This window comes from Dendropsophus ebraccatus, chromosome 8 (assembly GCF_027789765.1).
Source record: "Dendropsophus ebraccatus isolate aDenEbr1 chromosome 8, aDenEbr1.pat, whole genome shotgun sequence".
In the NCBI taxonomy this organism is placed as follows: Eukaryota; Metazoa; Chordata; class Amphibia; order Anura; family Hylidae; genus Dendropsophus; species Dendropsophus ebraccatus.
Genome location: NC_091461.1, coordinates 118,150,248 through 118,175,783, shown reverse-complemented (window position 1 = coordinate 118,175,783; position 25,536 = coordinate 118,150,248). Strand labels below are relative to the sequence as shown.

At 43.6% G+C, this 25,536-nt stretch overlaps 1 protein-coding gene across 1 annotated transcript; it reads left to right on the top strand.

Annotated features, from left to right (window-relative positions):
- Nucleotides 1–6,660: 6,660 nt before the first annotated feature.
- LOC138800115 (calcium-activated chloride channel regulator 1-like) lies at nucleotides 6,661–25,536 on the top strand. The gene is made up of 14 exons (XM_069981924.1): nucleotides 6,661–6,854; nucleotides 7,768–7,918; nucleotides 8,244–8,352; nucleotides 9,170–9,347; nucleotides 10,115–10,339; nucleotides 11,245–11,472; nucleotides 13,305–13,479; nucleotides 15,026–15,132; nucleotides 16,613–16,834; nucleotides 18,095–18,365; nucleotides 18,910–19,074; nucleotides 21,101–21,328; nucleotides 21,805–21,991; nucleotides 25,329–25,536. The coding sequence occupies exons 1-14, from the start codon at nucleotides 6,717–6,719 to the stop codon at nucleotides 25,534–25,536; spliced, it is 2,592 nt and encodes an 863-aa protein (XP_069838025.1). The 5' UTR covers nucleotides 6,661–6,716.

Sequence of the window (25,536 nt, the reverse complement as noted above, 5' to 3'; positions counted from 1 at the left end):
CTCCACCCAAACTGACAGTACCCGGAATCGCAGCTGACTTTGCTGCAAACTCGCATTGTGAAACTCGCTGCAATTGTGGGATGTATGAACCCACCCTTATGCAGTTTTTGTGCCTTTTTTCAGTAGTGTATATTAGTGTATTACATTTTTTGTGTATTTTTTATTATTTTATCCAAATAATGTCACCTGTGCCCCCATATAGTAATAATGTCCCCTGCTATGTCCCCATATAGCAATAATTAGAGATGAGCGAACCTGGAGCAGCTGGAGTCCATCTGAACCCGAACTTTCGGCATTTGATTAGCGGTGGCTGCTGAAGTTGGATAAAGCCCTAAGGCTATGTGGAAATCATGGATATAGTCACTGGCTGTATCCATGTTTTCCAGACAACCTTAGAGCTTTATCCAACTTCAGCAGCCCCCGCTAATCAAATGCCGAACGATCGGGTTCAGATGGACTCGTGCATGCTCAAGGTTTGCTCATCTCTAGTAATAATGTCCCCTGCTGTGCCCCAATAAAGTAATAATGTCCTCTGTACCCCCTTATAGTTAAAATGTCCCATGCTGTGCCCTCATGTAGTAATAATGTTCCCTGCTGTGCCCCCATATAGTAATAATGTCTCCTGTGCCGCCACATAGTAATAATGTTCCTCGCTGTGCCCCCCATACAGTAATAATGTCCCCTGCTGTGGCCCTATATAGTAAAAATACCTCCTGCTGTGCCCCCATATAGTAATTATATCGCCTGCTGTGCCCTCATATAGTAATAATGTCCCCTGCTGTAAACCCTATAATAATGTCACCTGTGCCCTCATACAGTAAGACACACAAGCAGGGGTAATGCACAGCCAAATCAAGGGTGCTCATTATGTAGCATACAAAACAACAGTTCTATCACATACAAAAAAGGACAGATGTATGCTATAACACACTATAGGCACACCACTATTCAGTCAGATGAAATAATATAATCTTTATTAACAATATACAGTACAAAACAAAGCACCACCCTACACAGACCCTACATTAAAAACATTTAAAAGCACATACAATACAATGGGGATCCACTCAAAATATATGGGATCCCTAAGACACCACATAGCTCAATATAATTAGAGCCACACTCTACCAGTAAATGATTGCTGTCAAATACAGCCAAATAAAGTATATATATCAAAGTGCCAAGTGCAACAGTGCAAAGATGTCAAATATAATGCAGGTATGCATATACAGCTAAAGTGCACACAAGGAAACAAGTCACCAAGTAGAGCGTGGTCTGCTGAGTGGGTCCAAAAAACACCCTACGCGTTACGTCCCGTGACCGGAACTTCATTGACTTATATATGCGTTGAGCTTAATTATGTACTCGCCGTTTTTAGTAATTTTGGGATAAGGTTGTTTATATATTCTTTCACTATTAGGATAAGTTCACTAATGTTCACGGTATTAATTGCATCTCATTTTGTATGTACTAGGTACAAGCACGTAGTACCATCATCACTTATTTTTATAACCAATGGATTTTTTTGAGTGGCTTTATTTCATGTGTATGAGCAGTGTTGTAGTATTGTTCCACTAAACTTCTTATAGCAGGTATTCGAGATCCGCTGCTTCTGTCGCCTTGGTAAATGATTTGTAGCACTTATCCTTAATCACATACACATCTGGTAACTTATGTATGGTAAGAGTACATAGGCCTTAATAATAGTGAGAGTACGGCAACCACCCCGGTGACTAGTATTTGTGGACACCCCCAGTGACGCAGGTTGCGCATGCGCATAGGATACAAGTAACTTCAGCGGCCATATTTGTTCATGGCATAACAGCACATTCATGCGCACTGCGGCCCTCTGTAAAACTGGGTTGTAACTTCAGCTCTGGCGCAGGCGCAGTAATGAATTAAGAACGCTGCAGGCGCCATTTTGGATGTGTGCGGAGCTCCGGATGATTCCCTCCCCTTCACCTGTAAGTTTGATAAACTATTCCACAGGTGTACATAATGATGTTTATTGTTTTAGATATATGTGCCCTCATACAGTAATAATGTTCCTCGCTGTGCCCCATATATTAATAATGTCTCCTACTGTTCTGCCATATAGTTATAATGTCCCCTGTTGTGCCTCCATACAGTAATAATGCCCCCTGCTGTGCCTCCATATAGTAATAATGCCTCCTGCTGTGCCCTCATACAGTAATAATGTCCCCTGCTGTGCCACTATTTAGTAATAATGTCCTCTGCTGTTCCACCATATAGTAATAATGTCCCCTGCTGTGCTCCCATATAGTAATAATGTCCTCTGTACCTCCATATAGTTAAAATGTCCCCTGTGCCCTCTTATAGTAATAATGTGCCCTGCTGTGCCCCCATATTGTAATAATGTTCCTCGCTGTGCCCCCATGTAGTAATAATGTCCCCTGCTGTGCCCCATATAGTAATAATACCTTATTCTGTGTCCCATATAGTAATGATGGCCCCTGCTGTTCCCTATATACTAATATTGTCCTCTGTGCCTCCATATAGTAATAATGTCCCCTGCTGTGCCCCCATATAGTAATAATGTTCCCTGCTGTGCCCCCATATAGTAATAATGTCCCATGCTGTGCCCTATATAGTAATACTTACCCCTGTTGTGCCCCCATATAGTCTTAATGCCTCCTGCTATACCCCCAAATAGTAATAATGTCCCCTGCTGTACCCCCATATAGTAATAATGTCCCCTGCTGTGCCCCATATAGTAATAATGTCCTCTGTGCCTCCATATAGTATTGATGCCCCCTGTTGCACCCCCATATAGTAATAATGTTCCCTGCTGCACCCCCATATAGTAATAATGTCCCCTGCTGTGCCCCCATATAGTAATAATGCCCCCTTCTGTGCCCCATATAGTAATATTGCCCCCATATAGTAATAATGCCTCCTGTGTCCCCATATAGTAATAATGTTCCCTGTGTACATTGATCCCCATTTTTATGCCAACCAATGGGTATTTTGGCGGTTTTCAACTGCATTCCCTTCATTCCCTACTCTAAGGGTACATTTTGATTGATATAAATTTTCTGTAAGAAAAATGCCTAAAAAGAAATTGTGTGAATAAGAAACCAACTTCAGGCTTGTCTCTTCCCCAACCTTGGAGAGACTCATGATGGGAGGTTGCAGTGTAAAGAATGGTCAACGGTGATGTACAGTGTACCTCAAAACTACAACTCCCTTCATTGATAAGGCTCCTGGGCATGATGGGAGTTGTGGTTTTGTAACATTTGGAGAGAAACAGGTTGGGAGCAATCTGCTCAGGTCTTCCTGTTCTATAACATGATGTTGATGGATTAGATACCCTTTTCATGGTAACAGGCACCCTTTAAAAAACAAAATATAGATATATATTTTAAAGGAAGTAGATTACAATGATGTTAGGATTTAGTTAGGCTTGCTGAAAAAAAAAAGAAAAATCATCAACTCTTTACATGTCTGATCACTATCAGGACTCGATCTAACAAATACCGTAATATCTCGGTATTCGACGAAAATTTACCAGGAAGTCACACTTGGCACCTCGGATACCTTTGTTCAGTATCCGAAAACGCCCTTCCCTTCAGTATCCCCAACCCCTTCCCAAAGTATACTAAAGTTGGAGGGAATTTTAAGGCAGTAACTAAGAGCTCAAGTCATCACTAATTATTGGTGGCAGCTGGAACCAATTTAACACATTTACATTAGTTCCTATGGAAAGACGCTGGTCGCTTGATTGCAGCCATCTCCACCTCCACAGGATAGCGTAGTGGCCAGTGATTGGCTGAGCAGGCTGTCACTCTTTTCTCAGTCAGGAAGTGGAGGTGGCTTCTCTGAGTGGGGGACACCAGGCGAGCGCAGACAGGTAAGTACTGATGAACACCTGCAATCATTTAGCTGTATTAGTGCAGTCTAGTCCCATCTAAAGAACGTATCCATGTGTGTGCAATCAGCTCTCTATTTATTCTCTATGGAGCTGCTGAACAAGAACAATAACGTGGCCAAGAATTCTCCGTTTTGCTTTGTTGTTTTCCACTATATCTGAAGTTTGAGCTGCGGTCACTGATGCTCATATTTCTGCGTGGGTTGAACGACAAATATCGAGATTCCCCTTTCACCTGATGTTCATCACTTATCTTATGTCTATACAGTAACCACCAGCTGTACTGTAGACTATGGATTGATCTTTTACCTGGTTTCTTACCACAGTTTATTACCTGTCTCTTGTTTTAAAGGGGTATTCCCATGTGAAGTCTCATCCTGAGCTCCCCACTCACTCTAACGAAATCCTCATCCAACTCTCCGGGCAATGATGTCTCCAGTATCCCAGGAAGGTGCTGGTCTCCTCATTAGCCTCTCGCTCCAATGGGATCCATATCCAAGTCTTTGAGTATTAACAGTTTCACAATCGGAAAATGGCCACAGCTTTGGGATGATCATCTCTCCCCTCAGCTCATATACCCCAGTAGGGCATGCATCCGGGGCACTGTCAGGACCCCCCTCCCAGATCTGCTTGTAGACAATGATAAGGGCCTTTTACATGGGCCTGTTACTGACAACGCGCCTTCCTAGAAACGGCCCTGTAATAGTGACAGCGATCAGCTGATGAACAGTAAACAGACGCTTCTCGACTGACCGCATCTTTTGCACGGCCCTAAAAATGATCACTATCGGCCGCACATCACTATGCACGGCACTATCTGCCGATAGCAATATATTTAAATGGCTGCACGAACAATGTCGTGCAGCCCGACCACCCAATTTATCGTGCCTTCTGAAGACACAAGGTTGATCGATCGCTTGCGTCTATGCACGGTCCCATATCGAGTGTAAAAGGATCCTTAGATGTGATGTCTCCACAGTCCATGCCCTGCAGGGGGCGCTATAAATTGGTATCACAATCTCCACCTTCCTAATGGTTATACCTATAGTTATAAAGCCAAGTATTCCAATAACTTTCCCTGCACCCAACCAAGGAAACCCATCCTCCAAATCCTTCTCACAGAACTGCAGATCTAATAGACATAGGACAAGGAAAGGAGACTACTGGGCCACTCACGCTGCTGGAACGCCCCCCTGTGGTGGTTGTCACCACTGGGCATTGCCAGTATTACCACCAACATCTAATGAGCTCTGTAGGGCGGCACACAATGCACAATGTCTGGAGTGGTTGACAAATTGCTGTTTATACACTTGCTTTAGAGTGTAACCTTTAGAGACTTCGGAAGCGAGTGTCTCCAGGGAATCTCTGTTTATTAGTAATTTATTGCTTTGAGACTTCATCGGAGTCTCGAATCTTCTAAAGCGCAAACGTTACATGGAGATTAGAGATGATCACAACTGGAGCATGCTCGAGACTGATCATTTGGCATTTGATTACCGGTAGATGAAGAAGCTGGATGCAGCCCTAGGGAGTCCTGGAAAAAATGGGTACAGACATAGGCTGCATCCACCAGGACTATAGCCATAGGCTGCATCCACCAGGACTATAGCCATAGGCTGCATCCACCAGGACTATAACCATAGGCTGCATCCACCAGGACTATAGCCATAGGCTGCATCCACCAGGACTATAGCCATAGGCTGCATCCACCAGGACTATAACCATAGGCTGCATCCACCAGGACTATAGCCATAGGCTGCATCCACCAGGACTATAACCATAGGCTGTATCCACTTCTTCAGTCACCGGTAATCGAATGCAGAACATTGGGTCTTGACCATGCTCCAGTTACACTCATGTCTCATGGCGATATATATAGTCAAAGTTTCCGCATAATTAATATGGTCGTTCTGAGAGTCGTCTTGTTCCCGCCGAGGCAAGTTGATGATACAAGTGGCCTCAGGTCACCATCCATTTGTTATTGGGCTTGCATAGTTGTCGGCTCTGTCACCCTTGTCCTCTGAGTTCCTATCCTGGGTTTGGCCCCTTGGGGAGGAGCACTTTGGCATTGACCCTTTATACTCCTGACTCGACAGCAGGTAGATAAGACATTTCAGGGGTACAAAACACTTTGAGGATGCCCCATTTTCCCATGGTGACCCCTGCCTCTGCGTAGACTCCCAATCAAACAATAACTTATTTACAAAAACTTTAATAAATCTCAAGATGCGAGCGACTTTCTCTATTGCTCTCACTGCAGCGAATTCCAGTTTCACCCAATAAACGGCCCGTTCTATTCCTGGATGGTAATTTCCCTACTGACTCAGCTGAGATTGCCCACAAAGACCGGGTCACCCAGTCATCGGAGAGATAAAGCAATAACGTTCTAATAAACCTCTCGACCACACAACACTAAACCATCGTAAAGGGAGTATACAGCCGGGTAAGAAGCATACGGGATGGCAGCCTGGGGCGTGTTGGCTCTACTGGGATTTCAAGTCTTCTTCCTAGCTGAGGCGTCTATGGTGAAATGCATAGAAGGGGGGTATGAGGATATCGTAATCGCCCTACACCCTGCCGTGCTGGAGGATGTTGCCATCATAGAAAAAATTCAGGTAAGCTCGGGGCATAATACATGAAGCAGATATGGAAGTGGTGGAAAGATGCTGGAGCCTTTGGCTGCATTAGGGCCCTATCACACAGGGCTGCATCCAACTCCTTCAGCCACCGGTATTCATACACTGGACGACTGGACTCCAGCATGCTCCATTGCACTTATCTCTAATAATTTCTCATTGTCATACAACCTTCTCTGTTCTTTAAGGCGATGGTGAAGGAGGCCTCACATTCCCTGTTCAATGCTACTAGACAAAGGCTTTACATAAGAGGCGCTAAGATCCTAATTCCTATAACTTGGTCACTGAACGCCAACTATACCAACCGTACAAGAGAGCGGTATGAGAAGGTAAGACCGCCACACTATACTTTTACTTCTGTCTAATAGAGTTGTCTGGTTTAGGAAACCCACCTTCACATAGATTGTTAGGGGAGTTAATAGGGGGGATGTTTTGTTTTGGACCCTCGTCTAGCCCAGCTCCAGTGTTTCTAACCTGCTGGTTTCAATGGTCGAGATTAGGAAGAAAAAAAAACAGCACAAACAGCACCAGCCCTGTCCTCAGGTTGTGTGTGGTATTACAGTTCCACACCATTTACTTCAATTGAACTGAGCAGCAATACCACACCCAAACTGAGGACAGGGGAGGGGCTGTTTCTGAAAGAAAGGGGACCTGTGTTTCTAAGCCTGGACAATCCCTTAAAGGGGTACGTCAGTGAAAATATTTTTCTTTCAAATCAACTGGTTTCAGAAACTTATATAGATTTGTAATTTTTTTTTATTTAAAAATATGAAGTCTTCCAGTACTTATCAGCTGCTGTTTGTCCTGCAGGAAGTGGTGTATTCTTTCCAGTCTGACACAGTGCTCTCTGCTGCCACCTCTGTCCATGTCAGGAACTGTCCAGATCAGTAGCCAATCCCCATAGAAAACCTCTACTGCTCTGGACAGTTCATGACATGGACAGAGGTGACAGCAGAGAGCAATGTGTCAGACTGGAAAGAATATTGAAAAGCAATTGTCCAAAAGGACAATGTGCACTGGGTCCTAGGCCACGCGTATAGCTGAGAGGACACCTTCTGCAGGGGAAGTAAAAAGATGCTATATTATATTATATTATCAGCTGCCAGAGGGGGGAGGGGCCTAATTCTCTATACCATTTGTTTTTTGAGAAAAAAAAATTAAAAACATGATTCTTTTCCAATAGGATTAATGTTTTTGTTTTGTTTTGTTGTTTTTGTTTTTTTGTTGGTTTTACCAATTCAGGCAGATATTATCATTGCGAATACATCCCAGAGTATGGGAGATGCCCCTTACACACGACAATACGGCGGATGTGGGAAGCCAGGACGATATATTCACTTGACACCAAACTTTTTACGTCAAGCAAATTTGACCTCATTCTATGGACCTTATGGTAAGAAAATAACCTGCTTCCAGAACCTTCCACCTGAATTCCTTCATTTCAAGCCAGCTGCATTAACACGGCACAGACCACAGAATATGCAGGCTGAATTGCTGGGCGGTCTGATGTGTCACGATAACATTAGTTTTTACAGCCGGCTATAAAGTGAGATGGTTTCATTTAACCTTGGCTGCTTTGCTGACATCTAGTGGCCACTATGGAAACTGCAGCATAAAAATTTCTTTGATTATAGAGATTTCCATTGCATGGAAGGTATATGGCCGCTGGGGTGTATTTTAACATAAATGAGTGAAAGGACCTCTCTTTACATTTTCAGGGAAGGTGTTTGTACATGAGTGGGCTCATCTACGTTGGGGAGTCTTCGAGGAGCACAACAATGATCAACCATTTTATTTTTCTGGAAAGGGTCAAGTAGAAGCAACAAGGTATTTAACCCCATATTTATTGTGGTGGCTATAGGGGTTCTCCGTTTTAGGGTCCACTATCAATCAATACAGAGTATGTATCCCAGTAGTGCAGGGGTAGGGAACCTTGGCTCTCCAGCTGTTGCAAAACTACAACTCCCATCATGCCTGGACAGCTGTCCAAGCATGATGGGAGTTGTAGTTTTGTAACAGATGGAGAACCAAGGTTCTCTTCCCCTGGACTAGTGGAACCACCAGCGATCAACTGTATTCTATTAGGAATACCTATGAGAAAGTATTCAGTTACCCTGCAGTGCCACCCACTGGTGAAATGAAGAATTACACATTTCTTACACAATAGAAATTTCATAATAATAATAATAATAATAATAATAATAATAATGGTTTTATTTCTATAGCACCAACTGATTTCACAGCACTTTGCAAAGTTTGCCAATTTTGGTTCCAGTCCCCATTATGGCTCACAATTAGAGATGAGCGAACCTCGAGCATGCTGAAGTTGGATAAAGCCCTAAGGCTATGTGGAAAACATGGATATAGTCATTGGCTGTATCCATGTTTTCCAGACAACCTTAGGGCTTTATGCAAGTTCAGCAGCCACCACTAATCAAATGCCGAATGCTCGGGTTCGGATGGACTCCAGCATGCTCGAGGTTCGCTCATCTTTACTCACAATACAAATTTACAAATTTACAAGTGTGTGTGTACATATATATAATTATTATTTTAATAACAATAACAAAAAAAGAAAAAAAATTCTGATCATTCAGATGACATGACTTCATCACATATCATCACCATTTGATGTGCTTTCTAGGTGTTCAGCTGCTCTCACTGGTACTTACAGAGTGCGACACACTCACATTCCCTGTAAAACAAGACCGTGTAGCATCGACCCTGTCACCGGCTTGTTTGCAGCAGGTTGTACTTTCTTGCCTGAAGAGACGTCCTCCTCGGCCGCTGCATCCATCATGTATTCTCCCGGCCTTCCCTCTGTGAGTATATTGCGGAATTATAAGAAGTTATAGAAATGTGTCTTACCAAATATCATACGTTTCCCTGTATACTCTAAACCTAGGTTTATGAAGGAATGGTTTGGTCATTCAAAGGGACATTTTTTAAAAAAAACAACAACTTTGTTTTATATTCTGAATCTGGACGGCCTGTTTTGTTCTCCATTTTGCATGAATATATTTTTGCAGATGTATAACTATAAGAGTTCTAGGCCCTAATGGCACATATGTGGCAGGGTCAAAACCAACCATGAAGTTAAAGGGGTACTCCAGTGGAAATATTTTTATCTCAAATCAACTGGTTTCAGAAAGTTATATACATTTGTCTTTACTTCTATTTAAAAATCTCCAGTCTTTCATTACTTATCAGCTGCTGCATGTCCTGCAGGAAGTGGTGTATTCTTTCCAGTCTGACACAGTGCTCTCTGCTGCCACCTCTGTCCATGTCAGGAACTGTCCAGAGTAGCAGCAAATCCCCATAGAAAACCTCTGCTGCTCTGGACAGTTCCTGACATGGACAGAGGTGGCAGAAGAGAGCACTGTGTCAGACTGGAGAGAATACACCACTTCCTGCAGGGCATACAGCAGCTGATAAGAAAGGAAAGACTGGAGATTTTAAAAAAGAAGTAAATTATAAGTTTATATAACTTTCTGACACCAGTTCAGTTGAAAGAAAAAAAAATTGCCGGAGTACCCCTTTAATCCACTTTTTAAGCGCTTTGTTCCCTTTCTGTCTTCCCTATATACAGGTATCTGGATTCTGTGATGAGACTAATCATAATACAGAAGCTCCGACAATGCAGAATCGGTTGTGTGACGGTCACAGTACATGGGATATTATAAAGGATCACAATGATGTCGTATCGTCGGAACCAAGAGACGTCTATAACATGCCTGAGCCGACCATCTCTGTCCTGCGATACAGGGAGCGAGTGATCACTCTGCTGATAGATGTCTCGAAAAGCATGAGCACGGTGATCAGCTGATCGATTTCCAATACTGAATTACACATTAATTGTACCCCAGCAGGACAGGCAATCAGTGTATGATTGATGAGGGGTCATACATACAGAGCCCCCTGGGAATAGGGGCATAGTAAGGCTAGGCCTGCTACTGCAGCTCTGCCCCGCTCACCTAAGTAGAGTATAAGTATACACAGTGATAGGCAAGTGCCAAGGAGGTGGGGCTGAGCTTATTAAAGGAGTACCTTTCAAATCAACTGGAGTCAGAAAGTTATATAAATTTGTAATTTACTTATATTAAAAAATCTCCAGTCTTCTAGTACTTATCAGCTGCTGTATGTCCTGCAGGAAGTAGTGTATTATCTCCAGTGTGACACAGTGCTCTCTGCTGCCACCTCTGTCCATGTCAGGAACTGTCCAGAGCAGTAGCAAATCCCCATAGAAAACTTCTCCTGCTCTGGACAGTTCCTGACATGGACAGAGGTGGCAGCAGAGAGCACTGTGTCAGATTGGAGATAATACACTACTTCCTGCAGGACATACAGCAGCTGATAAGCACTGGAAGACTGGAGATTTTTTTAAACAGAAGTAATTTACAAATCTATATAAGTTTCTGACAACAGTTGTTTTGAAACAAAAAAAACCTTTTGCATCAGTACCCCTTTAAATTTCACAGTGTCAACTGCCTCTTAGATCCCCTTTCTGCCCTTGTTGATTGATGTACAGGGCTGGCGAACTGAGCCCTATCTCTAAATCCTGTGCCATTTTAGCACCTAGACTCCGCCCCCCTGACACTTGAGCCTATGAGTGAGTGAGTCTAAATATATGGGAAGATAAAGTAGCCATTTGATTCCATTATAGTCTATGGTCGGCCATCTTATATCCATGTGTGAAACCGAACCTTCTGACTATTGCAGAACAACCGTTTGGGGCGAGTACGTCAGGCAGCGGACGTCTTCCTCACGGAGAGCATTGCCAGAGGGACTTACATCGGTATCGTTGAAATCTCCATGTATGCATTCCCCCAATTTCAGCTGCGACAGATCACTAATGACAGCGTCCGAGAACGGCTGAAATCTGATCTCCCTGATCTCCCAGCGCAATATTCAGCTGACTTCTGTACCGGGATTTTAAAGGCATTTGAGGTAATTTCCCCCTCCCCCCTGACTCTTCTGCTTCAAGAAATACTTCTAATTATTTCCTATAAAAATTACTATGCCGGGGCATTGTGTTGTTCGTCTCCTGTAATTGTATGAATCAACTGGTATCAGAAAGTTCTACAGATTTGTAATTTACATCTATTCAAAAATCTCGAAACTTTGCATACTTATCAGTTGCTGTATGTCCTGCAGGAAGTGGTGTATTCTCTCAATGTTGTGTAAGGTATAGGAATAGGAAGAGGATGAAAGGTGCTTAAAGGGAATGTGTCACCTAAATTTTCTTTTACCGATTAGAGTCAGAAACTAAATTAAACTAATATTCTGATCTGTTTCTATTTTCTGACTTTAATTTTATTTATTTCACTTATTGTACATTGTTATGGGGGCGGCCATATTGCCTAGGCCGTTCTTAACAGCATTTAGTGACTTGCTTTACAGCAAGACTCATGGACATAGACGACATTAGACAGACTCTGTCCCCTTGAGATGAATGTGAGACATTACTGAGCGTGCTCTGTGACCCGTGAAAAGATCATTCTACAGGGAGCTGCTATTGTCTCCTCTATCTACTGGTGTCACATGACGCTGCAATGCTGTACAGATCACTTTACAGCAGCCTCCTCTTACCACCACAGACACAACATGAAGTCTCAGCTTAGTTTTAGCCCCAGTGGCGAGAATGAAAACTAAAAAATATCAGGATTATTTTATAATATAGATAGAAAACCAAAAATGTTTAAAAAATATTTTATCATTCAAACATTATTTATAGAATAAGTCCTTGTCTGGTGACACATTCCCCTTAAAGTGAACCTGTCACTGTAAATGGAGTCCAATTCATAGGCATCAAGTTATAGAGCAGGAGGAGCAGGAGGATTAATATATAGTTTTGTGAGAAAATTTCAGAAAAACATTATTTATTTCTGTTATTTTCTGCCTGTTCTGGGCTAAGTAGTCATGTGGGCGGTCCTACTCGGTCAGTGACAGCTCTGCGATTACAACAGGCCCTTTGGAGAAAACTGTAGGACCACCCACTTGACTACTTTGTTAATTTTGGTCTATAGAACTGATTGACAGATTCTAGACAGTTGTCAGTCACTAATTAGGACCGCCCACATGACTCTACAGCCCAGAATCAACAGAGATTTACATGAATAAATGACAAGTTATCCTGTAACATTTCCCACAAAACTTATATCAATTCCCTCCGCTTCTTCTGCTCTATAACATGGTGGCTGTAGCTTAAAGGGGTACTCCAGTGTGGGGGCACTTTTTTACTGGGTCCAGCATTGCTGCGCTCCGGTGCCCTGTTCCCGGCCCCTTCCAGGTGTCTGACGCGGGCCCGAGACGTGACGTGAAGGAGGCGGGATCTGAGCGGACTTGAAACAGATCCCGCCTCCTTCACTGAGTGGCTGAGCGGATCTGACACGTCACGACTCGGGCCTGCATCAGACACCCGGAAGCGGTCGGGAACCGGGCACCGAATCGCCGCGATGTGGGACCCGCCGCTAGAGCCAGGGAGGTGAGTGGACGTCTTTTTCCTCGGCCACCTCCTCCCTGGTCCCAGTAAAAAAGTGCCCCCACACTGGAGTACCCCTTTAAGTGTCTGTTGTGGTAAAGGAGGTGGAAGGAAGGCCCCTTAGGATTATATTACACAGCTGGACCCCCCTTCCCCAGGGCTGCAGAGGAAATGCTACAGGTGGACGGGACTAGTGATTGGCAGTGCCCGAGACCTGTGTTCGCCATCGCAGCACCTGCTCACTTTACGGCAAATAGGTGTGTTAGATTTTGCTGGTAATTCTGGTACTGTCATGCAGGTGAACAGGAAGAGCGGATCATCACACGGCACTGAAATAATATTTCTAGCAGACGGACAGGATATAGCTTTATATCGCTGCTTTCCTGCCATTAAAGAGAGTGGAGCCATCATTCACACCATAGCCCTGAGCGACGACGCAACCAAATACCTGGAAGAAATAGCCGATATGACAGGTGAGGAGCATTCTGGGTAACTTGATGAGTGGGAGGGGTTAGATCCTCCTGGGAGGTGCACATCACTGCTATGGAGAATATGATGATGCTCCCTACCCTGGCAGAGGCCGAAGAGGCCAATATGGAGGCTCGGTAATTTATCCTATTCACTGAGCAGCGTGACAGAACGTACTAAATACCTATATACTATGGGGGAAATTTATCAAACATGGTGTAAAGTGAAACTTGGTCAGTTGCCCCTAGCAACCAATCAGATTCCACTTTTCATTTCTCACAAACTCTTTGGAAAATGAAAGGTGGAATCTGATTGGTTGCTAGGGGCAACTGAGACAGTTTCACTTTACACCATGTTGGATAAATCTCCCCCAATATAACTATTTATAAGTAGGTCACAGATATCCATGGGCATCCCCCCACGAATGCCGCCTAGTGACTCCATTCAGGCTACTTTCATCCCTAATTTAAAGGGGAACTACAGAGGGGAAATAAAAATCTTTCCAATCATATGGTATCAGAAAGTTATATAGATTTGTAAATAAATCTCCAGTGTTCCAGTACTTATCAGCTGCTGTATGTCCTGCAGGAAGTGGTGTATTCTCTCCAGTCTGACACAGTGCTCTCTGCTGCCACCTCTGTCCATGTCAGGAATTGTCCAGAGCAGGAGAGATTTTCTATGGGGATTTGCTGCTGTTCTGGACAGTTCCTGACATGGACAGAGGTGGCAGCAGAGATCAATGTGTCAGACTGGAGATAATACACCACTTCCTGCAGGACATACAGCAGCTAATAAGTAGATTTTTAAAAATATTTTTTAATTAAAAAAAAAAGTAAATAACAAATCGATGTAAGAGTGTGACACCAGTTCATTTGAACTTGGCCACTTTTCCCCCTCTCTTGTCTCCAGATTGGGTGGGGTTTCAAACTCAGTTCCATTGAAGTAAATGGAGCTTAAAGGGGTTATCCAGCGCTACAAAAACATGGCCACTTTTCCCCCTACTGTTGTCTCCAGTTCAGGTGCGGTTTGCAATTAAGCTCCATTTACTTCAATGGAACTAAGTTTCAAAACCACACCCAAACTGGAGACAACAGTAGGGGGAAAGTGGCCATGTTTTTGTAGCGCTGGATAACCCCTTTAAAGGTTGTTTTTTTTTTCAGGCTTAGAAAAACATAGCCACTTTCTTCCAGAAATAGCAGCACTCCTGTCCTCAGTCTGGATGTGATTATTGCAGCTTAGTTCTATTGAAGTGAATGGAGCTGAATTGTAATACTGCACACAACCTGAGGACAGTGGTGGCGCTGTTGTAAGAAAGTAGCTGTGTTTTTCCTAATCCTGGATAATCATTTATAACTATTGCACTATTGAGTCCTGTTGGATTCTGTATTAGAGAAGCTTCTATGATCAGGATACCACTATAATATGATACCAGACGAGGCGTTATAGGACCATGAGGCCTCAGTGTGCTGCTATACAGGTGTCCAATACTGCACAGTCTAATGGAAGACGTACGGTAGAAATACATCATGAATTGTATGTATCTTCCTCCAGGAGGTCTAAAATATTTCGTGATGGATCAAGTGGGATCGAGCGATTTGATTGACGTCTTTATTAAAATAGCAAATGAAAATGGAGGAAACTCATCCAGGACCAGCCAGGTGATGCGGCTCCTCTATAGTATTCACATGTTACACATTCCACCATTGCTGCTGGTATAACTGAGGACAATTAATGTCTAAAAGGGGTTATCCGGGTTTAGAAAAACATGCTTGCTTTCCTAAAAATAAAAAAAAAATAGTGCCACCCCTGTCCTCAGGTTGTGTGTGGTATTACAGATCAGTTGTATTCACCTCAATGGAAGTGAGCTGCAATACCATACACATACTGAGGACAATGGTGGCACTGTTCTGGAAGAAATCAATTATGGTTATGGGATAACCAGATTTATAATCTTCCCCTGTCTCTCAGTTACTGGTCAACTGCTTCACAGCTAATTTGTTACTCTGGATCAGCTGATCAGCTCCAGGCCAGTTTCTCATTGGTTAGCCTCCCTTTACATCAGGATTGGGGAACCTTCGGTCTTCCAGCTGTTGCAAAATTGCAATTCCTATCAAGCCTGGACAGCCAAAGTTTTGCCACAGCTGGAGGGCAGAGGATTCCCCATCTCTGCTTTAGATCCTGACCTTTGCAGTGTGGTGCGGACTATGCTCTGCCCATTTTAGCCTCTTATTCCTTATATTCCTCCAGTATTTGTTCTAACCTAGTTTTGATCCTAGTCAGTCCCATTGCATCTTGGGTTATACTGTAGTAGCCCTTTTTGGATTATGTATGTGATGTTAGACCCTTCAAACGTACTGCTGGCTTTACATAAGTCACTTAAAGGGGATCTAGCAGAAACCTTGCCTATACTAACCTGTCAGTATGAGCAGATCACCACTACAGTGCCGAGTTGAATGCTGTGCTCTGTTTATAAATCGGTAGTTGGGTTGTCAAGATATTGCCCTAAAAACACATATATGCAAATTAGCTTCCTTGGAAAGAAGCTCATTTGCATAACACGTTTTAGGACAATATCTAAGGAACCCGACCACTGATTTACAAACGGAGCACAGCATTCAACTCGGCACTGTAGTGGTGATCTGCTCCTACTCACAGGTTAGTATGGATGAGGTTTCTGCTAGATGACCTTTAAATATTTTTATACCAGTGATCCTATTCAGTTGTACAATTATAATGGCACCTTCTCCTCTAGTTCCTTTCTATCCAACACACTTTCACAGATTTTGATACGACCATCCAATAGTCCAGTCGTCTTCACAATGTGGCATGTATCAGGTGTGGTTATTGTCGGATTCCATGACTTTTAATATACATGACTGAAAGCCTCTTGTTCTTAAAGGGATTTTCCAATTCACAACTCCCTATTAGGGAGTTCTGGGTTAATAGAGAGGGGGTCCACTTTTCAGAATCTTAATATTTGGACTCTCTGGAGGACCAGTCCTGTATCACTCACTCATCCTATTCACTTGAATGGGCACTGTGTAATTCTTCTTCTTCCCTGTGGTGGCGCTGCAGGGAGCTCTTTATGCAGGACATGCTCCACACATAACATTATCTCATTTGTTCTAAATCTGACAGATAGAGAGCGCGACCTTCAATGTGAACCCCGAAGAGTGCGTCAGCGGCACTGTGTATATCGACAGCACGGTGGGGGCAGAAACTTTCTTCACAGTTACCTGGCAGGATTCCAACATATCTATCACACTGAAAGCTCCAAATGGAATGATATATTCTACCGCAAACTTTATCCCTGCAACAAAATCCAAACTGAGCCGACTGAGGATTGCGGGAGCGGCCGTGGTAATAGTCACAGTCACCGTGCAGTATATATCACATTTCATTACGGCTGTGTTCACACTAAAAAAAAGGATGCGTTTTGATCTTTTATAATGGAAGTCAATGGAAAAATGGATCAAAACGGATGCACACAAATGCATCAGTTTTTCCATCAGTTTTTCGCATAAAAAAAAAAACTAGCATGAACCCATCCTAAGAAATGATTAATTTGGTTAACCTAAAAATTGTCATTTTTAATCCAGGATGCCACTCCCATCATGCCTTAGGGTGCAGCATAGATTTCATATCTGCACCATTGAAGGGGTTGTCCCATCAGTCCAACTTTTCACCTAACAGGATAACTGTATGGGGGCCAATTTGAAAAGAGTGGCGGTCACATGTGTCCACTACCACTTAATTCATTGTCTATCCAACCTCTCCAGCCGCCGGGAGTCAAATGCAGATTGTTAAGGTTTGGCTTAATCCGAATGTTCGGCAAGTTCGCTCATCACTAATGATAAGTTGTTATAAAAAAAAGAAAGTTATATAAATTTGTCAACTACTTCTATTTAAAAATCTCCAGTCTTCCAGTACTTATCAGCTGGTGTATGTCCTGCAGGAAGTGGTGTATTCTTTCCAGTCTGACACAGTGCTCTCTGCTGCCACCGCTGTCCATGTCAGGAACTGTCCAGAGCAGGAGAGGTTTTCTATGGGGATTTGCTGCTGCTCTGGACAGTTCCTGACATGGACAGAGGTGGCAGCAGAGAGCGCTGTGTCAGACTGGAAAGAATTTACAGCTTACTGCATACAGCGGCTGGAAGACTGGAGATTTTTAATTAGAAGTAATTTACAACTTCATGTAACTTTTTTGAAACCAGTTAATTATTTTTTTTCCTCTGAAGATACCCTTTAAGTTGGAAAGAGCTCATTGTCTCGGTGATTACTTCTTTTAGGTTTCTTGCTCACTTTTCTAGATTATTTATGCATTCTAAGTTAAATATCCTGGCTATTACCAGTAGTATACTGCCCCCTGTGGGCCAAAGAGTGTAGAGCGGTGGGGATAGATAATCATATTCATGTCATGTATCAGCTACTTACCAATTATAAGATCTCTGCTTCCTGTCAGTCAACTAAAACTGTCAGAGTCACTCAAAGACTGAAACCTTGTTCTGAATGACAGCAGGTAAAGATCTCGAAACCTGGAAATAAATTGTAGAAATTCTAAGTGTCCATGATACGTCCTGTACAGATAACCTTTAATGGATCTCTATATCTTCTGTCTAGAGAGGAGCCTGGGCCTACACTTTCTGCAACAACCACACACAGGCTCAGGTCCTGGGTCTAGTGGTGACCTCTAAGTCCATTGATGTGAACGAGCCCCCAATCATTGTAGACGTCCACATGAACAGCGACACAAACAATCCCCCCGACCCCATGATTGTCTACGCCTCTGTGAGCCGGGGGCTTCTGCCGGTGAAGGGGGCAAAGGTCACGGCACTTATCACCTCAGAAAAGGGGAACCGTACCGAGCTGGAACTTCTAGATAACGGAGCAGGTACTGAGCTGTATACAATGGGGGAGATTTATCAAACATGGTGTACAGTGAAACTGGCTCAGTTGCCCCTAGCAACCAATCAGATCCCTCCTCTCATTCCTCATAGACTCTTTGGAAAATGAGAGGTGGAATCTGATTGGTTGCCGGGGGCTTGTTTAGGGTTTGTTTTTGTTTTTTTGCACCACTTAGGAATATACATTTTAGTCCTTGTTCAGAGGACAATATGAGTGATACATGACTCTTGTATTGGTGATACAGCTATCTGCAAATCAGTCCCATTTGAATGAATGGGGTTTAGCTGCAGTACCAGACACAACCACTATGTGAAGTACGGCACTGTGCCACATAACCAATGAATGGGAGGCAGCGATAAAGCCAATCAGCTGATCAGGGGGTGTGATGGACGTTGGACTATATATCATTTATCTATAGGGTTGTGTGATGGGAACCAGAGTCCCTGTAACAAGAAAACCTAATTTAGACACCTAGAAATGGCGGATTTCACATAATCATCTCTATACATAAGGTCTGCTTGTATTCACAGGTGCCGATATTGTTAAAGATGACGGTGTCTACTCGAGATACTTCTTTAGGTTCAGTGTAAATGGAAGGTACAGCCTGAATGTGCGGGTCACCTGTGGTGAGAGGGAGTGCCGACCCGTCCGTCCTAAGAATCGTGTATTATACTTACCCGGCTTTGTGGATAATGGTGAGAATGTACAATGACTATGCTTATCAGGTATACCCCCCGCCAGTGCTATATCGGGTATACACCGTCCAGTGCTATATCGGGTATACGCCGTCCAGTGCTATATCGGGTATACGCCGTCCAGTGCTATATTGGGTATACCCCAGCCAGTGCTATATCGGGTATACCCCGGCCAGTGCTATATCGGGTATACCACCCCCCCACCACCACCACCACCACCACCAGTGCTATATCGGGTATACCCCGACCAGTGCTATATCGGGTATACCCCCCCACCACCACCACCAGTGCTATATCGGGTATACGCCTTCCAGTGCTATATCGGGTATACCCCCCGCCAGTGCTATATCGGGTATACCCCAGCCAGTGCTATATCGGGTATACCCCGGCCAGTGCTATATCGAGTATACCCCGGCCAGTGCTATATCGGGTATACCACCCCCCCCACCACCACCACCACCAGTGCTATATCGAGTATACCCCGACCAGTGCTATATCGGGTATACCACCCCCCCCACCACCACCACCAGTGCTATATCGGGTATACCCCGACCAGTGCTATATCGGGTATACCCCAGCGAGTGCTATATCGGGTATACCCCCCCACCAGTGCTATATTGGATGCTTATCGGGTATACCCCCCACCAGTGCTATATCGGGTATACCCCCCCCCCCCCCAGTGCTATATCGGATGCTTATTGGGTATACCCCCCACCAGTGCTATATCGGGTGCTTATTGGGTATACCCCCCCCCCACAGTGCTATATCGGGTGCTTATCGTATATACCCCCCACCAGTGCTATATCGGGTATACCCCCCCCCCCCCCAGTGCTATATCGGGTGCTTATTGGGTATACCCCCCTTAGTGCTATATCGGGTGCTTATTGGGTATACCCCCCCTCAGTGCTATTTCGGGTATACCCCCCCCCCCAGTGCTATATCGGGTGCTTATTGGGTATACCCCCCCTCAGTGCTATATTGGGTGCTTATCAGGTATACCCCCCCCACAGTGCTATATCGGGTGCTTATCGGATATATACCCCCCACCAGTGCTATATCGGGTATACCCCCCCAGTGCTATATCAGGTGCTTATTGGGTATACCCCCCCTCAGTGCTATATCGGGTGCTTATCTGGTATACCGCCCACCAGTGCTATATCGGGTATACCCCCCCCCAGTGCTATATCGGGGGCTTATTGGGTATACCCCCCCTCAGTGCTATAGCGGGTGCTTATCAGGTATACCCCTCCCCCCCCCCCGCCAATGCTGTATCGGGTGCTTAACGGGTATACCCCCTCCCGTCAGCTTTCCATTCTATAACGCTGTCTAAGATGTGTCTGTGACATCAACTGTTTGCCAGTAATACACACACAGGCATGTTCTTCCATGGTCGCTCAGTCAATCACAGTACAACACTCTGCTATGCCATGACATAGTGCTCTGTACTGTACTGTGGGATCATTTACAATGTACTGTACTATAGATGGCATGTGGTGGAAGGAGGGGTTACTGATGCATCAATTTTGCAATGTGCTACATGAGCAGAAATGCAAGAAACAACCACAGAAATGAAGGGGTTACTCTAAGCACTGAGCTGCTGAAGGGAGTGGGGGGTTTACACTGCAAAACTGGGCACATACAACATAGGGTATGCTGGTATTTCACCAGTGGTCAGAGATGAGATGGAAGCCTTGATTTACCTTTGTGAATCATCTTCAGCTGGCACATAGCTCAGGCTTTCTCAGACTCTTTCCTGTACAAGGCAGAAGTTAAGTCACGCCCCTATTTCCTATGTTTGTCCTTAGTCTGTCTGTTCCTAGAGACAAAAAGCCCCTGGCAACAGGCGGTGAACAACAGATTTCAGAGAAGTGAGACACCTGTTTTTCAGGGGGAAAAGTGTAATTTTTGGTATATGAAGTGATTTACAGATATGTTAGGAATCACACAGGCTATCATGGGGGGAGTCTGAAACAAGCAGATACAGGATGAGCAGTTCTCTACCATAACTCCCATACACTTCCTACAGGTACAGTCATGATGACCCCAACGCCCCCTGCGGAGGACGACATTCTGCCTGTGCCGGGACCAATCCAGAGAATCGCGGCTGGAGAATCGTTCAGGGTGTCCAATGTGGGCGACACAAAAACAGATGAGTATCCACCGGGGAAAATTACAGATTTACAGGCAAAACGTATTGAGGACGGCATTGTCTTATCCTGGACGGCACCTGGCGATGATCTGGACCAAGGAAATGGTATTATAGGTTTATATTACACCAGGGACACTGGGATTATCAATGTACTCATCTGGAACTGATGTAAATAGATTAGAAAGTTATAGACAGAAAGTTATATAGATTTGTAAATTATCTCTATTTAAAAATCTCCAGTCTTCCTGTACTTATCAGCTACTGCATGTCCTGCAGGAAGTGGTCTATTCTTTTCAGTCTGACACAGTGCTCTCTGCTGCCACCTCTGTCCATGTCAGGAACTGTCCAGAGCAGGAGAGGTTTTCTATGGGGATTTGCTGCCGCTCTGGACAGTTCCTGACATGGACAGTGATCCGTAGGTAGTGTTAAACGACGGACCTTCACAGGAAACGGCTGTTGTTTATACAGCGTCTGAACAGAGCCCAAAGGGAATGTATAGGTTATGAAACAGTCTGACAGAAGATCAGGGCACCTCGCTTTCCGTCCTGGATTCCATTGATAATAGATTTCTTTTTTTTCAGCTGCGAGTTACAAGCTGAGAGTGAGCACCGCCATCACCGAGCTCAGGGAGAGCGCTGGGAGTCTTCCTGTAGTGATCATTACCAACCCCAAACCATCCGGATCCCGGGAAAACTTCACATATACTCCAGGCCAAGACATCGCTGTATATTATTTTGCTGTGACTGCTCTAGATAAAGACGGGAAGGAGTCAGCACCATCTAATATAGCTCAGGCCGCCATTGGGGGTCCTTCTTCAGTCACTCAATGTCCCACACACAGAGCCAGGCCCTGTACTACCCAGCATATGCAAGTATGTGACGCTACGTCTGCAACAACACAAGGATGCCCATCTAGGCCCAAAGTAAACTGTCCGACAGTAAAGCTCTAGCAACCAGTGACAAAGAACTAACCCAGTACATACATTCCTATGGGCCCTCCGCCTGATATACCCAAACACACCATGTCCTCCTCCTATTGGCCATTTAGTAACCTATTGCTTTATCTCAAGGATGGGGAACCTTCGGCCCTTCAGCTGTTGCAAAACTACAACTCCCATCATGCTTGGACAGCAAAAGCAAAGCTTTTGCTGTCCAGGCATGATGGGAATTGTAGTTTTGCAACAGCTGGAGGGCCGAAGGTTCCCCATCTCTGCTTTATCTTCTTAACTCTTTACCCCGTTAAATCCACTGGTGTCAGTACATTTGTAAGTTACTTGTATTTAAAAGTCCCCAGTCTTCCAGTACTTATCAGCTGCTGTATGTCCTGCAGAAAGTGGTGTATTCTCTCCAGTCTGACACAGTGCTCTCTGCTGCCACCTCTGTCCATGTCAGGAACTGTCCAGAGCAGGAGAGGTTTTCTGTTTCAATAAATTTTATTGAATTTTTTCAATATAATTTTGTTTACAAAAGCAAATATTTTTTTTTTTTTAAACAAAAAATACAACAAATATAACATATTGTGTAGATAAGGTATAAAGAAAAGCAAAGGAAAGTAAACATAGGGAACCACGTGGGGAAGGCGCAGTCATATTGTTTTGCGTATCCGTTCACAGTATCTAGAACATTCGCACCTGGTTTTATCAGAAGAATCTTAAAAATGTTCTAAGAATCCGGACCACAGAAAACTGCACCCCCATAGGTAACCCCCACAGCTGCCTGATCCCTCCAGTCACACTACCAGCTCTTGCTAAGACTTCTCCAACATGGAGGATACATCTCGCAGGTCATGTGACCACCTCTCCATTCCCATTTCACATGAACAAGTTATTGCAGTGAACTACAATGTAAATAAAACTTGCAGGGTTCTGTTATTAATGTGTAAATGAGGCAGTTTGGTGCACTGGGGGTGGTACTACAGCTGGCCCCGCCCATCACCCAGCCCCTCCTCCGCCACTCTGCAATGATGAGCGGCAGAGTGACATCACGGCAGAACGCCGCCTCAGTAGTCATGAAGAGGGATGGGGCAGATCAGTGCACCGAGGACTTTAGTACCACCGCCAGTGCACCAAACCGCCTGATTTACATTCTAATAAAATTGAGGATTGCAGGACAATGGCGCTGAGGATTAAGCTAAGAAAGTTACCGAAATTTACAGCATTCCCAGCTCTGTTCTTCTAACCTGCTGTTAGTTTCCCTGCTGATTTGCTCATAGCAACCAATCAGTGCTGAGAGTTGAAATTTACTTCTATTAAAAAATCTCCAGTCTTCCAGTACTTATTAGCTGCTGTATGCCCTGCAGGAAGTGGTATATTCTTTCCAGTCTGACACAGTGTTCTCTGCTGCCACCTCTGTCCATGTCAGGATCTATCCAGAGCAGAGGTTTTCTATGGCGATTTGCTGCTGCTGTGGACAGTTCCTGACATGGACAGAGGTGGCAGCAGAGAACACTGTGTCAGACTGGAAAGAATACAACACTTCCTGCAGGACATACAGCAGCTGATAAGTACTGGAAGACTGGGGGGTTTAAGATAGAAGTATATAACAAATCTATATAATTTTCTGACACCAGTTGGTATCCCTTTTACCTTCTTCAGGAGCCCATACACATACAACAGCTGTCTGCTAAATCTTTGTTTACCTCACAGCTACCTCTCCCGTTCCCCCATACACATTACACCAGAACACTCAGCCAGGCTAAGCATGCAAATGCACAAAATAAAATCTGATGAAAAACAATGACATAGCATTAGCTTTTAACAAAACTGCGGCTGTGGCTCTAACTTTTGAATTTTTTATATAAATCTATTCAACATGAAAATGGGCACTGTCACTTAAATACATATCAAAAGTTTTGATTGGTCAGCATTAGTAAGCACTCCAATGTAAGTCTATGGAGACCCTCTCCTGTAGTGAAGATCACAGTGAGCCAGGGAGAGAAGCACACAGCTGAGCGCTTCTCCTTGCATTACCTAACAATTGATCAAAACTTTTTTTTTTTTTTTTTATTGTGACTATATTGTATCTTTATGAATAGACGCTCTCCGATTCCTTCTTTCCTGTCTGTTCTGAAAATAAAATAGAAATATTTACTTGTATCATGATTTTTTTTGTGAATACCTGCACTACCTCAAATGGCCACCAGGTGGATCTTCACTAGGAAGTGGATGAGGATATACACATACGGTATACCCATTTATATATCCCATACCGTATATCTGCAAGAGAAAGATGTATGAGCTCCACCCTAGATAACGATAGGATAAAATAGAATAAAAAGGATATAGATAATAACATACTCTGAGTGCACTACCTGGCTCCTGCACCAATAAGATGAGAAAATTGTATTGTTCTCTAGAAGTTTTTCTTATATGGTTAATTTTAAAACTTTTACAGCATATAGATGTGGACATATGTCTTAAAAAAAAAGAGCCAAACTATATAGTACCAGCAATTGGTATAAAATACATACATGAGCATATAGAATGAAATATAAAACTAGATAAAACAAGATAGAAAAGGAAACGCAATGGTATATAAAACAAGAAAAAAGTAAATATAAAACGTGAGCATATAGAATGACATTTTATATTTCATTCTATATACTTATATATGTATTTTATACTAATTGCTGGTACTATATAGTTTGACTCACACTTTTTTTTAAGACATATATCCACATCTATATGCTATAAAAGTTTTTAAATAAACCACATATAAAAAACTTCTAGAGAGCCTGCCGTTCCTACTATATATCTGCTTATTTAGTGCAAAGTACTGTGCAGAATTCTTCTTTTCGGAGTTATAGCACTTAAAATAAAAACCTAAAAAAATAAATAAATCCTGTATCATTAAGCGCTTAAAGCAAAAAATTCTGCTTCGGATGGGGCCAAGCAATTTCCTATGATCTGCAAAGTAGCTTCAACCAAGGGGGGAAATAAGTGACTTGTTATTGCAGAAGCCGCCACTAGATGGCAGTAGCATGAAAGGAATTTCCAATGTAACGGCTACAGGATCCAACACAATGTAAACTTTTCAATGAGAAATATTTCCAAGCAAACAAAATGTTTCCGTTGTAAAGTTTTCCACCTTCTGCTCTCGTTCTATAGGCCGATCTCCTATTATACAACCGCTATAAAGCATTCAAAGACGCTGTTAGGGGACATTGCCTGGAAGGCAAGTGAAGGCCTCTCTTTGCTTATTAGCGATGCTTTATTTCCATACACAATATGCACATCACATCTGAAAAACATAAATTCCTCCGCTCGCTTCCTGCAGGGATGCCAAGACAAGAGGGGCCCCTATCCGAAACTCTGA

Coding starts and splice junctions, on each gene's coding strand:
- LOC138800115 (XM_069981924.1), top strand. CDS start 6,717: ATGGTGAAGGAGGCCTCACATTCCCTGTTCAATGCTACTAGACAAAGG. Junction 21,329..21,804: donor TGATCTGGACCAAGGAAATG/GTATTATAGGTT, acceptor CTTTTTTTTCAG/CTGCGAGTTACAAGCTGAGA. Junction 21,992..25,328: donor CTAGATAAAGACGGGAAGGA/GTCAGCACCATC, acceptor CTCGTTCTATAG/GCCGATCTCCTATTATACAA.